At 40.5% G+C, this 14256-nt stretch overlaps 1 protein-coding gene across 5 annotated transcripts in view; it reads left to right on the top strand.

Moving 5' to 3' along the window:
- Positions 1 to 14256, top strand: part of DOCK3 (dedicator of cytokinesis 3) — a 175814-nt gene that overhangs the window by 77141 nt on the left and 84417 nt on the right. For all 5 annotated transcript variants that reach the window (XM_012720304.1, XM_012720302.1, XM_012720303.1 and 2 more), the window contains exons 9-10: positions 5732 to 5820; positions 9435 to 9560. In XM_012720304.1, coding sequence (XP_012575758.1) covers positions 5732 to 5820; positions 9435 to 9560 — 215 coding nt within the window. The remainder of the gene's footprint in view (positions 1 to 5731; positions 5821 to 9434; positions 9561 to 14256) is intronic.

Raw genomic sequence — 14256 nt, 5'->3', positions numbered from 1 at the left:
TAGCCAGAGAAAGTTGATTTAATATTTCTATTAATAAAAGCTTGGACATTTCTAACCTAAAGGAAATTCTAATAGAAATAAATACAGGATGTATAGCCATTCACCACAAAGGTGCATGGTAGGCACAGGCCATGCAACATAAAAGCTGCTGTATACAAGCATTTAAAAGTCAGAAATCCCAGGACAAATGTGCCTTAGCAACCTGGTTAAAAGGCATGAGCTCTTTAGTCACTTGTTCTCCTACCTGGCATAATTTCTTGTCAAAAGGAATGTCTTCAGTGCCAGGACAGAGGTATAAACAGTCTACCAGCTTACAAAGGTTTATAATCCTCCCCAATCTAAACAAATTTTTGTCCAACAAGGAGAATACATCTTTTCAATGACACATGGAATATTTATAAATACTATTCATTGAAAAGTCCCATAAGGCACAAGCCGGACTGTCTGATCCCAGTACAGTTAGCATACAGTACACCATCTTAGGCAACCAAAGGAGAAAAACCATAAAGTGCTGATATCAAATAAGATACTTGACAAAGGTCAAACTTTATTCCTAATTAACAATTTCACCTTAGCAAAATACTGTTCATTTTTGTTTGAGGGGTTAATAGATATTAGTAGATTGGTTCTTAGATGAGAAACAATCAAAATGTAGTTTTCAAGTAGAGATAAAAATGCACTTATGGTATGGGGTACTGTAGATCCATATTTATAGTTGTGTATTTATGTAAGTAATATAAATAACCTTGTCACCTTTACTGATAGCATAATTGAAACTTCAGGTCATGGTTTAGATCTGTGGACCACATTTTACTCATTTTCTATAGCTACAATAACAAATTACCACAGATTTGGTGATTTAAAACAACAGAAGTTTATTCTCACAGAAGTTTGTTCTCACAATCTGGAGAACAGAGTTTGAAATCAGGATGCCAGCAGAACCATATTCCTTCTGGAGGGTCTGGGGAAAATCTTGCAATTTCTGTGACTGTCCCCATGTCCTGACTTGGGGTTTCGTCACTCCCATCTCTGCTTCTGGGGTCATATTGCCCCCTCTGCTTCTGTCTGTATCTTCTCTTTGTCTCTTTTAAGCCTCCCTTTCTCTTAGAACGTTTGTCATTGAAGTTAGGCTCATTCAGTTCAGGGTGATCTCCTTATCTCAACATCATTAACTTAATTATACATTAAAGCATACCCTTTTTTCCAAGCAAGATAATATTCCCAGGTTCCCGGGATTAGGATAAGGACAGTTTTCTTAAAGGACCACCATTCAACCCACTACAACTTGCAATTAACATGCACCCTGAGTTAAAAAGACTTTCAAGATCAAAGTCAATATAGAGTTTGGTGGCACAGAGATTTTGTGCTCTCTGCTAACAGGTTGGTCCCAAGAAAGGAGAAGACAGAACTGAGATGTTTATGCCCAGAAGTTTATCCTAAATTCAGATGCTTCTCCTAGGCCATGAGATCACAAGTCACTCTTTCACAAAGAGAGTGAGTGAAGGGACAGAAGGTCCAACATAGGAGCCCTTCCACTACCTGAAGAAGGGAATAAAAATAAACATTCCTGCTAAAGCACTCTAATTATGTACATGCTATTTGTCTTTTTAATTGTGTTAAAAATAAGCATCTATGTTGTGAAATCTAAAATCATTTAAAATTTTCATAAATAAAAAAGCAGTTTCTCACTGTCCATAGAGCCATTCAGAACCACATTGGTTGAATTGTCAACTTGGTCTTACAGATTGTTCAATTAGGATAAATAAGGACTATGTTCCTCAGTCTGTAGGTTGTGGCCTGTTTTCTAGCTTAAATCAAAATAAAGCAGATCACGCCCAAAGAAAATTTTAACTTGGTGCACTTGTAATTAATTAAGTTCTAGAACATAAGTCAACCCTTCATATAGTTGCATCTAGGTAAAGGCAGGCAACATAGGAACGTTCCCTAACATTAAGGAGACAGGTACCCTAAAGCCTGGTGCAGGAATAAAGATTAGAATATATGGGCCCACGATTCCCGCCTGCCCCGGAGGTGACCACATGGCGCGGCAGACCTCTCCTGACCCGCCCGCTGCTCCCCTCAGCAGTGTACTTCGTCGATCTGCCTGTTCTGCTCCCCACTCTGTCTCTGGTGAATCCTCTCACCCTCGGCATCTCTGGCCTGTATCCCAGTTCTGTATGCACAAATAAGTAAATCTTAAAAAATATATATTTTTAAAAAAATTAAAAAAAAAAAAAGAATATATGGGCCCACCCTGGTGGCGCAGCCGGCTAAAGCACTACAAGCAGTCCACAGCCACTTGAGTGTGAGTTCGACCCGCAGCCTCAGAGGTGATCCACATGGCGCTGCAGACCTTTCCTGACCCTCCCACTGCTCCCCTCAACAGTGTACTTTGCCAACCTGCTTGTTCTGCTCCCCATTCTGTTTCTGGTGAATCCTCTCACTGCCCCTGCACCTCAGGACTATACCCCAGTTCTGTATGAATAAATAAATAAAACTTTAATTAAAAAAATGATTATATTCTGCAGCCTTTCCCACTCTTCCCACCCACCCTGCTTTGGGGCCACCCACCTTTGAGACCAGACAGATCTGTGTGTAGACTCCTCATCTGTAGAACAAAAACGATACTAATTTCATATGAGATAGTATATTATGAGAAGCACGTGGGGTATGGGAAACTACTCCTCCTTTACTTACCTGTGGTAGGCACCCTTCTAAAAATGCACACTTAAAGGTCTTATAAGTAACTTTTTTAAGTTTCTTGAATATGTTCTTGGATCACATACATTGGAGGAAGAAAAGAAGAAAGTTGAGTAACCGATCAGAAATCCAGAAAAAAAGAGTAGTAGGGAAGAGACAGTGCTAAAGTGTGCCCCCATGCACGAGTGAATGAAAGATTTCCTGTACTCTTGAGTTAATGCTCTGGTTCTTCTGGATGCATGGAGATCCCATGTAGAAAACCTAAAAACTCTCATTGCTTCTGTTTTATTCATTGACTAAAATCCTTGGATATGTAGTAGTTGAACTGGTACTTCATTGCCTGTGAGTATCATCTCTGCTTTGGGGAAAGTGGACTGTTGGAGAGCACACAGGCCTCTTGTTAGTCACAGCTCCTCATACACCTTAGGATTGAGAATAAACTGTCGACAATTTGATTGGATATGATAATCATGCTTCATTATAATCACAGCTCATTTGATTTAATAAATGATTACATTATAATTTTTCCATACAAAATATCCTAGTGTCTGGTTAAAGAAGGCTGATAATACCATGTCCACTGACTTATGGAGTATCTCCCCTTGGCAATTTTAAAAAGAGAAATATTTGAAAGGCCAATTAAGAGGTGGTTTTACTGGCCCAGAAGAGAGTTGATAATGACTAAACCATGGCTATGAAGAGGAGAGCTCAGATGTCTCAGATTTTAAGATAGTAAAATCCACAAAGCTCGGTAACAGCTGAAAGGGTTTTAGTGGACTAATGGGTTCTATTCAGTGAGAGGGAATGTCTGGGAGCAAACAGGTGAGTGAGCTCTTGTGACCCTACATCTTTTTTTTTTTTTTTTAAAGATTTATTTATTTGTGCATACAGAACTGGGGGATAGGCCAGAGGCTTAGGGGCGACGAGAGGCTTCACCAGAGACAGAGTGGGGAGTAGAACAGGCAGATTGACGAAGCACACTGCTGAGGGGAGCAGCAGCCGGGTCAGGAGAGGTCTGCCGCGCCATGTGGTCACCTCCAGGGCAGACGGGAATCAAACTCATGCGGAAGTGGCTTTAGTGCTGTGCTTTAACCCACTGCACCACCAGGGAGGGCCAGACCCTACATATCTTAAAGGTCTTAGGGATGAGTCTGGGCTGGAAACAGTGCTTGGAGTATTGAAACTCTTGGAATAGGTGAGATTCCCAGGAAAACTTAAGGTAAGAAAGTAAGGTAAGAAAATGGGCAAAAGAACAACTGTGAAGGAAAGGCCACTGAAAGGTAGAGGGGTGAGAAGGAGAGAAGCAATGAACATCTGAAATATATGTACTGGGTGAATAGGTCCTGTGTGAGATAATACACTTTGTAACTTTATATGTTTCAAAAAATACTAGCTCCTCTATACCACCTAAGGAGCCTGTGTTTTATTGGGAAGATAATGAAATTATAGCCTGTATTGGAGAGAGATTTAACTTCCAGACTGTTGAAATGTGAGGAGAAGTATGCTATTTATGTCAAATTATAGTCAAATTTCTGTTAAAGTAACCACTGGTCTTATAAAACTAGAAAGTGTCACCAAAAAAAAAAAAAAAAACAGATAGCAAGACAAGTCTTTGAAGCCTCACCAGGTGGGTCCTTGTCTGATGTGTTGACTGGTTGCAGGAGATGCAGTGGTGTGCGTGTCAGACACGATGGGCTGGGGTGCTGCTGCCAGCACTTTGCATTTCCAACTGGATTGCTAAATCACAAGTAATCACTTTACAGTTTTCTTTCCTCCTTCCTTTGTTTGGAAGGATTTCTGCAAACAGGAAGTTATCCTCATAGCTCTGGTGAGAACTTCATCTTTGATCATTCATTGCAATCCCACTGAGTAGGTGAGGCTTAATTATACTGATATAGAAGTCTGAAGAGCTACTAATTGAGTAACAAAATCAAACTAGGACCAACCTCCTTTATCTCTGAATGGCCTCTGCACAAGGCCATTTCATTTAGAAACATGCTGGGCTTAGTACTGCTGAAAGGCAAATGATGTAACTTAGTGGGCTCTCTTGGAGCAGCTGTGCCGTGCTGGACTGGACACTTCTGAGTAACCATGCCATGACCCTGTAGGTTTTCCTTTGCATGTGGATCCTTTCTTCTGGGGTCAGTGGGTCCATGTGTTTCTGTCCAATAGAGGAAGGGGGTGCCAGTCTGTGGGGTCTTCCTGTGTCAAATGGAATTTTCAAGAGATTACCCAGTTGTTTCCATTGACTCACTCCAATTATTTCGTCAACACAACTGTATTAGGATGAGGAATTCCTAGTCTCTGTTACTAAACTATATCACACTGTGATGTGCTTATGGCTCTCCTAAAATTGCCCTCTGGGAGGTAAGACTCAAAAATACCAGAAATTAGCACATGCTAAAGTAACAATATTGTTACTTTATTTTGTCCTAATCCCAAAGTTCTTAGGAAAGAGCTTAAGTTTTATATATTTAGGCACCCAGCCTTCTCTGCCCAGTCCTCCTTCCCCTTAACTACAGAAGATTTCAAAGTGAATCAAACCCACTACTTTCTAATCTTGGTGGCACAGCAACAAGCAAATAGTATTCACTTTACCCTGAATTTAGCAAGATTTTTTATGACGACAATGGAATGACAGTATTAAGTGGATGATACAAGGCCTGGAAGTTTCTAAATAGCAGTACTTGAGGGCTCATTTTTTTCCTGTCAGGAACTCTCCTCCAAGGCCTACAGGGGGCGAGGCGGGGAGGATTGTGTTTAAGGGCCTAGAAAAGAAAAAACTTTTCTTACGGAGGAGTGCTACTTTAGACATTAGGGCATGTGGCCACTTAAAAATATTTGTAGAGATTCATTTTGGTGTCTCTACTCTTCCCTCAAGGGTGGCTCCTCTGTGGACAATGAAACCTTGTCTACTTTAGTAAAGCATAGGTTCATTTATTTAAGAAAGGGAATTTGAAGTTGTCTTTCAAAATTGGATCATGAGACCAGATGATTAAAATAGTTCTTAACTCTTGTCCTTCTATTGCAGGTGTAACAACGAGAGTGAGTGGTCCCAGATACATGAGAACATTATCCGCAAGTCCAGTGCCAAGTACTCCGCCCCCAGCGCCAGCCATGGTGATGTTCCTCTCTGGCTAGAAAACTTTGTGTTATGTTTGCAGTTGCTAATCATATACATCTCCATTGACTTGTACTGATCAATCAGTTGCCATATGTAAAGTTTAGTTCCCTCTAGACATTTATTCTCCTCCCCAAGCACTTTCCACTATTTCTCCTTGTAATAATTTGAGGGCTTCTCTAATTGTGACTACAATACTTTTCTGTTCTTTCTATGATGGAGTCTCTGTTTCACAAGATAAGTTGAGTTCCAATTTAAATTCAGAATAAAAGAAAGTATGGCCCTCCCTGGTGGCGCAGCGGATTAAAGCACTGCACTGAGAAACTAAAGCCACTTCCTCATGAGTTCGATTCCCGCCTTCCCCGGAGGTGACCACATGGCGTGGCAGACCTCTCCTGACCCGCCCGCTGCTCCCCTCAGCAGTGTACTTGTCGATCTGCCTGTTCTGCTCCCCGCTCTGTGTGTGGTGAATCCTCTCACCCTCCGCATCTCTGGCCTGTACCCCAGTTCTGTATGAATAAATAAATAAATCTTTTAAAAAAAAAAGAAAGAAAGAAAGAAAGTATTACTGGGTTTGTCACATTGTAAAGTCTGTATTGTCCTGAACAAATATTACACAGAGCCCTCCCTCCAAAAAAGACAAATATTAATAAAACTTTTTCTATTCCTGTTTAGTGCTAGCATCACAAAACCCTGACACTAATGAAAATCAGTGTGAGTCTGCCAAAGTCAGTCATTCTGGAACTAGACTGGAAAATTTTATTTCCAAACAGCATTCATCTTAGTCAAGTTCTCCTTTTCATTTTTCCTACTTTTAAATCTTTGTTTAAATAATTTCAATCTAAATATCAGTGTAATTCTGCACATTAGAAAGAATGTGTTTTCTAAATTGAACATTAGTTATTACACTAAATGAGAACTATTTAAAAGCCTATGTGCTTTTATATACCCTTGAAAATAGCTGTAAAATTTCTACAGAACTGTGTCCTGCTGGCAGCTTTTACCTTTAACTTACCTCATAACCTCTTTATGTAACCTTTGTTTTAACTTTCATAGACTTATTGTCAGTGAAAAGGTCTTGAGTGACAATAGTCATGGCAATTTTTAAAGTTGTTGAGAACTTTGTTTTCTTTAAGAGTTAGCAGATAATCACCAAGAAAGTCTGTCAGAGGAGCTCCTTACCAGAGGCACAAAGTTGGGAACCCTCAGTTGGGAGGAGTTGATTCCTCTGAGATTCTGTGGCATGGGAATGCGCAAAACTTTTCTCATCATTTTGAAATTATTATTTTCCCTATATCGTTTGTGCCTAGCAGCCAAGAATCTCCATACATTTGCTTAAAAGTGGAAGACAGACCTTATTCCTCACTTAAAACTAGACTAAAGCAAGAAGCAAATAAAATCTTACTTTAAATATACAGTAAAGTCACTAGGAATTTGGAAAACTATCATTCACATCAATATTTATAGTGTTCTTTGCTTTACTTATTTGTTATATAAAGAGCTTCCCTTGGCTACAAGTTCTTGGGATATGATATTTTTAAAACATGAAGAACATTTCAGAGAGATGATGGCAAAATTACATTAAAAAAATAACTGAAATAGCAGTTTCCACCATTATCCCACCAGATTAAAATGTTGAATTTTGGCTACTCTCCGGAGTAAGAGGGTCTGTGGCATCTTCAGCTTCTGTGTGTTTTGTCCAGAACTCAGAACGCTGGCTATTAAACACTTGTTAGAAGTCACCCATTCCTCTTCCTAGGGCCCTCACAGACTTCAGAGGTTCAGTGAAGATGGCCTGTTTGAGAGATCTTTATGTACTTAGAAAGACCTCCATTTGGTGGTTTCTTTCATTATTTGTGTACCCATTTCCTGTTCTTCTGCATAAACTGAAGTCCTCTCATCTTATTTCTTGTTTAGAAGTAAAGGGCAGCAGCTCAGGGTCCCTTTGGATATTTTGAAAGCTAGATGTGTCTCGCCCAGCAGCTTCAGTCTTGTATCAGCTTGTATCCTCACAAGTTGTGCTCTGTATCTCTAGGCCACTTTGTTGCACAGGAGATGAGATGAAAGACAGACAGTGAATAAATCTTTTATAAATCCTGTAAGCCTTTATAGGATTACTAGAGTGTACCTCTTGATGTTTTTCCCATTGGACCTCCAACCCCCATTTTAAATTCTAAAAACCCCCATTCTGAACTGTGTGCTCCATGCAAGGCCATCTCCTAGGTCAGTGGATTCCCATACCAGTAGAGGATGAGATCTGGTAGCTCTGTAAAGATACTGTAGATAAATGAGCTGGGATTAAGGTGGGGGGGGGGGGAATCCTTCAAGTAATTAGGCTGTAAAAAATTACTTTATGGTAAGCAAAGTCCCAAACACAGATTATGTGACCAGAATGCCAACTGGAGTACCATATTTCTGTTTTTCAGGGCACTATAATCCAGGTGTTAATGAAAGCTGGGAAATTGTATGTGTAAAACCAGGGGAGCATGAATTTAGCTGAAGCAATGAGATCATCTTGAGGTTCTACTGGGCTGCAGTAGAACCTTGTTTCCTTCCCTGATCAAGCTCTGAGAGTGCCTATCACTAGACACCAGAACACTTTGATCTGACATATGTGACTCTTCTCTTTGACTTCTGTCTTTCTCCACTTCGTAATCCCATCTCCCCTCATTCCCAGATCCTTCTTATTTAACAACTCTGCTGTTACTGTCTCCATTCTTGCCATTCTTCTGTTCTAAATACCATGACATCCTCCCTCATTTCTTGATACTGTGCTTCTGTTTCAACTTCCAGCTTTCTAGATCAACAAGGATGCTTCCTGCTGACCCAAAAAACACACCTCAGTTCATGCTGTTGATAGCTACTATTTCTGACTTTTGGTTTAGCCTTGCAACCTTAACTGTGGGTGCAACGCGAGGTGGTTTGGGTAAACTTCTTATTTCTTTGTGCAAAAACCCTAGGATACAAGTAATGAACCAAAAGCCAGCTCATCTGAAGGTACATTACAGTTTGCTATGCAAAAATACCCCTTATTTTACTTGGAGTGCAGTGGTTCCCTGCAGGGGTGATGTTATATCTTCTCTTCTGGTCTTTCCACAAGCCATTACAGCAAATTACTCTCCACAATTTGGCATCCTCCTAGCACAAAACACAGTACCTTAGTTCATTCATTGTGTCACAATGAACATTGTGACACAGGTCTTCTCTGGCTATACTTGTTTCTAGTTGACCATTATTTGTGTAGACTTAAAGAAGTCCCTAGAAGTATAGCTTATGTTAGTCAGTACTCCCATTCACTATATGCTATAACCAAGCCATATCCTGGACCAGATGTTGGAGAAGAGAGGAAGACATCTCCATATCCCAGATCTCAGACTGTGTTCAGTAGACTAGTTCTCTGGGTTATTGAGGTTATTTTAATATATATTTATATTCCTTTATTTTTCTAGGATTTTTCTTCAGAATAATGCATACTTTGTGCATCAAATTTTTTCTCAAAAAAAATGCTGAACTGCACATATTTTGCTCTGAAAAATATGGCTTTTTTTTCTCTTTCTAGTAATGTAATGTAGGATGGCTGGTTCTCAGTAAGAAAATGCTTTTATGTTTGCAGGTCTTATCATTTCTCTACAACTTCTTCGTGGTGACATGGAGCAGATTAGGAGAGAAAATCCCATGATATTTAATAGGGGATTGGCCATTACAAGAAAATTGGGATTTCCAGATGTCATCATGCCAGGTAAGCAGAACTTGTTGGGGCAGGGGTTGAAAAGGGATGAGGAAGGTGGAATCCAGTTTCTCTCATACACAGGTGATGAACCATGATGTGGATGAGTCCTGCAACCATTAAAAGTCTCTTTCCCAGGTCAGGTTGCTGACTGCAGTTTGCAGCCAGTGACTCCTTGGCTTTTGGTGGTGTTTGTTCATTCTCAGAAGTACTCCCGCTACCCCACCATGCCACATTTACCAGTGCACCACAGCTGTCCAGCACATGGGCTTTGTTATCTACTGTGGAAGTTTGTTACTAGAAACCAACATGGAACTTTTTGTGGGTATGCCTTTTTATACTCTTCTCTTCGTCTACTTTTCTTGGAAGAGAATTAAAGCAGTCCCTTTTTAAAGAGAATATACCAAAATGAGTACCTGTAGTATCAGTGAATCCCAGTTTATATAGGAATAGCAGATGCATTTTAATGACTGAGGCAAAACGTATAAATTAGGCACTGTGTATAGGTACCACCTGGCAGATTTCTCAGGAATTGTCCCACCCTCCACCTATAATGCACAATGGAGAGCCAGGGCAGACGTGGAAATGGGTTGACCTGCAAGTATGGTTCCAGCAGGTCCGCTTGCTAGAGAGGGGGATTGAAACAGGCTGCCAGAGCAAGGGCTCTATAGAGTAGAGTCGTGGCTGACCTCGATGGCAGTGGTCTGATAACCAAAGGTATTGCAAACAAGAAGAAAAAACAGAAAATTACCTTCATTTCCTCTCCATAGACACTGTGAATGCAAGATAAGCTTCTCATGCACATTCACACAGTGGGGTCTTTGAGATAGAAAATCTATGCCACCCGATCAACCCATGTTTATCTGTAATTGCTAAGGAGACTTCGAGCTAATAGAAGGCCATTCTGGCTGTTGCAACAGTATTGTCCTTCGTAGGACATTTCTCCCATGCTGGTAACCAGGAGAAGAGCACAAGTATAGTCCCTGAAATGTCTTCTTGGCACTTGGTCATTGAAAAAAGAATAGGTGGTTATCAAAATTGATCTGGTAATCTTTTTTTAATTAGCTATCCAGGCTCATGAGGTGGAGTCATATATACTAAGAGGTACACTTAAACAGTCCTTCCTTTATTTTGAGAACTTAATTACCTAAGATTTAGACATCTCTTTTCTTATTAGCCTTCATACAATGGTAGACTTTAAACCAAGTAAGCATAAACTAGAAAAACACCTTTAGCTAAAAGTTTTTAAACTGATCTCAAAAGTTACATTGCCTAGTTTTATCTAGGGAAAGAGGTATTTTTGTTGATCACTCTGCATCTCTTGTATATTTGGTACACGGACTTAACAAGGACTTGTGGTATGCTAGATATGACCATAGAAATCAGCAGTATCAAACATTGGTGAGGCAAGCTTAGGTTATAGGGGTCTCCCTTCCCTGGCAGCTCAGGGATAATCATGTGATTGTGCTGCTTGCTGGGATGTCTTTCTTGTGAATTCTAAGTATTGAAGCTGAAAGTATGGATTATTTCATAGGTTGGAGGCAGTGCTTTGTGATTAACGACCTGCCTCTCCCCATAAGTAAAAAATTTTCTTCACACACCACCAGGATTGTGAGCTAACAACTGACTGCCCAGTTAATGCAGTCTTAGATGTCATCAAGTAGGTTTACTCTTTGGGTAAAGTAAGAGAGCTGGCTGAAAAAACAGGAGTAACAGAAAAAGCATACAGCTTTTTATATTTCAGTCAACCTGTCTTGAGAAACTCTGGCTCTGGCAAAAGACCTTGGTGAGTCTTTTCAGATGCTGGCTGCCCCTCCACAGGAAGCTCATCCACCCTTGTTCCCTTCCCACAGCTAGTTCACTTGTGCCTGGGCTGTAGCAGTCCCTCAGTCCTAACATTGCTATAAAACCAAGTTTATAGGCATTTATGTCGTCTTCTTGACTTAACGTACATATGAGAAGTGAAAAAGGAAATAGATGTGACAGTAACTATGAACATTTCAGAGAAATTAGAGTAAATGAAAAATTAGAATTACTTATAAACTGATCCTTATCTTAAAACTACCCAGCATTTGGCAGAATCTACCAGATGCTCACTTGGAGAGCTCTTTTTTTTTTTTTTTTTACCTCTCAGAGAGGCCCTTGTCAAAGCATATCACCAGTGGTGTAACTCTGGCAATTACATACTTCAGACAAGACTCTGACCTCACCAGTACCCAACATACCATTTCCAAAAATATCTTTCTTATAGTCTCCCATTGCTCTCCATGAGTGTACATATACACTCATGACTGCTCTGCCAAAAGAGGTCCTACTCTGTCACAGCTGAGGTCCTGCCTGTGCGGCCGTCTAGTTCTTCTGCTCATGACTCATGATAATGAGAGCCAAGAACACCATTGCTGTTGTTTTGGGAGGTCCCAGATACGGCATGTCAACCCAAGAAATGTCACTGTAGATTAAAGAAGATCAAATAGGTATGCCTAATTTAATTTAAGCCTGATTTGGAAACTGGACATATTTCTCCTTCTTTCCACTCATTTTAGTTTATTACAGAAGACAGTAATGCTGTCTTTTACTCTTTTACTCTTTCCTAGCTTTTTTAAAAGAAGATAGGTGAGAAAAACTAGGAGAGGACAGGTGTCCCAGGTGAACAAGTTGGAGTCAGCATTTTTCCCTGTTACTTGTCAGAATTTGCCAAAATAAAGTTTTAAAGAAAATTGTCAGCCAGGAGACAAAATGGAATTCCTTAAAAATCTTGCTTGAAGCCCTCCCTGGTGGCGCAGCGGGTTAAAGCACAGCACTAAGAAGCTAAAGCCATTTTAACATGAGTTCGATCCCTGCCCAGGGAGGTGACCACATAGCAAGGCAGACCTCTCCTGACCTGCCCCGCTGCTTCCCTCAGCAGTATGCTTTGTTTATCTGCCTGTTCTGCTCCGCACTCTGCCTCGGGTAAAGCCTCTCACTGCCCCTGCACCTCTGGCCTGTACCCCAGTTCTGTACACATAAATAAATAAATCTTTTTTAAAAAAATCTTGTTTGAGAGGAGGCCACATTCTACCATACCATGTGTAAGCCAGCAGCAATGTGACACCACCTCTGTCTCTAATGCAGTTTTCCTCAAAAGTTTGTCTCCCAAATCAGTAGGAATACAGGGCTCTGTCCTGATTATCTATGGGTTGTACGTTTTTAACTTGCTTCCTAAGCCTTGAATTTTTAAGGCTTGAATCATTTACTGTGGGAAATATGGGCCAAATTTCACACTAGTTAAGTGTTCTGTCTTTTAAAGAAAAGTCTGTCCTTTGATTATAGTAAGTTCTAGCCAGTTACTAAGTTTTTCCTAAAGAGTAGTTCTCTAACTTCTGTATATGGCAGTCACCTGCAGAGCTTGGAAAAAGAGATGGCTGGCCTACTCCAAGAGCTGCTGCTACAGTGGGACTGGAATATGATCCGGCATATGATCCGGCAATGGGCATTCTGCACAGGCTCTCAAATGATGGTGCTGCTTCTGGTCTGGGGCCCATTTTAAGAACCATGTCCTAAAGAATGTGAGCTTTGCCTCTCCCTTGGTCGGACCTGGCACAGTGCTGCTCCTCTCTGGGTTGTCCTGAACTTGCCCTTTAGAAGAAAACTGTGCAGGCATGGCATCCTCTAGGAGTCCCTCTCACTCTTGCCCTTGTGCTCAGAAATACACTCTGTTCTTTGCTTTGACCCCTGATGAGAAGTGCATGCCTCATCACTGATCTGCAAGTGACGTTTTTTTTCTCTTTTCCTGTTTGTCTTAATTGTTCTTGTTTCTTTCTGTGCTGTCCTCTTATTCTCGCCCCTTTCTTTCTGGTGCAGAGATGAAGATAGTTGGGTGTAAGTTCCTGCTTTTTTTTGTGTGTCCTATGTGCCTTTTGCCTGCTTTGTTTCCATCTGCACTTATTTCATGGAATGTTGCAATACTGGGGTGGGGTGTCATACTCATTATTAACCCTTCATTGGCCTCACTTTTTGGGATACCCGACAAGACATAAAAAGAGAAGCTACCAACCCATCCTATAGGACTGTGTGTTTGGGTATTCGTGAAGATCTGAGAAAACTAAAGACATATTGGAATGTTTAAAAAACCTTAACAAGTCCAAACTGTATAGCTACAGGAAAGGAACTTATATGAAACAGATTAGCTAATACCATTGAAAAGAAAATGTGTTTATCCCAAACTACAAAAAAATCATAATGGCAGAAGCTTCTCTTTTTCAGCTCTGTTTGAAACATCTCATACATACAAAGGGCAAACACACAAAGACATGACTTTTGTAAGAAAACTCTCCTCAAGGGGAGTGGTAAAGTATTTACTACAAGTTGACTCACAGCATTGTAGTCAGTAGGGGAATCAATTCAGGCTTTGGCTGTATCTCTGAGGGTTGGTTGAGGAGTGGTCCTCTCTGCTTCTAGTAAGTTGATTGATCATCACATCTGTGGTCCAAAAAAGGAGTAACCACAGATAGTAAAATCACACTATGCCCATTACTGTCATCCTATCAGAGAATTTCACTGAATTTGGAGCAGGAGAAATCTGTCAATGAAGACAGGGTTAGAAAAATAAAGAATCTGTCTTTCCTGGATACTCTACAGAAACCCATCTAATATTCCTTTTTTGGGGGGGGTCTCTTCCTCAAAATAAGAACTACTACAAAATAAAACATAGGTCATCTACCTGAAACTG

Source organism: Condylura cristata, unplaced genomic scaffold, assembly GCF_000260355.1.
Source record: "Condylura cristata isolate star-nosed mole 26May11 unplaced genomic scaffold, ConCri1.0 scaffold00004, whole genome shotgun sequence".
Taxonomy (NCBI): domain Eukaryota; kingdom Metazoa; phylum Chordata; class Mammalia; order Eulipotyphla; family Talpidae; genus Condylura; species Condylura cristata.
Note: the sequence above shows the minus strand (reverse complement) of the source record. Positions and strands in the feature narration are given on the sequence as shown.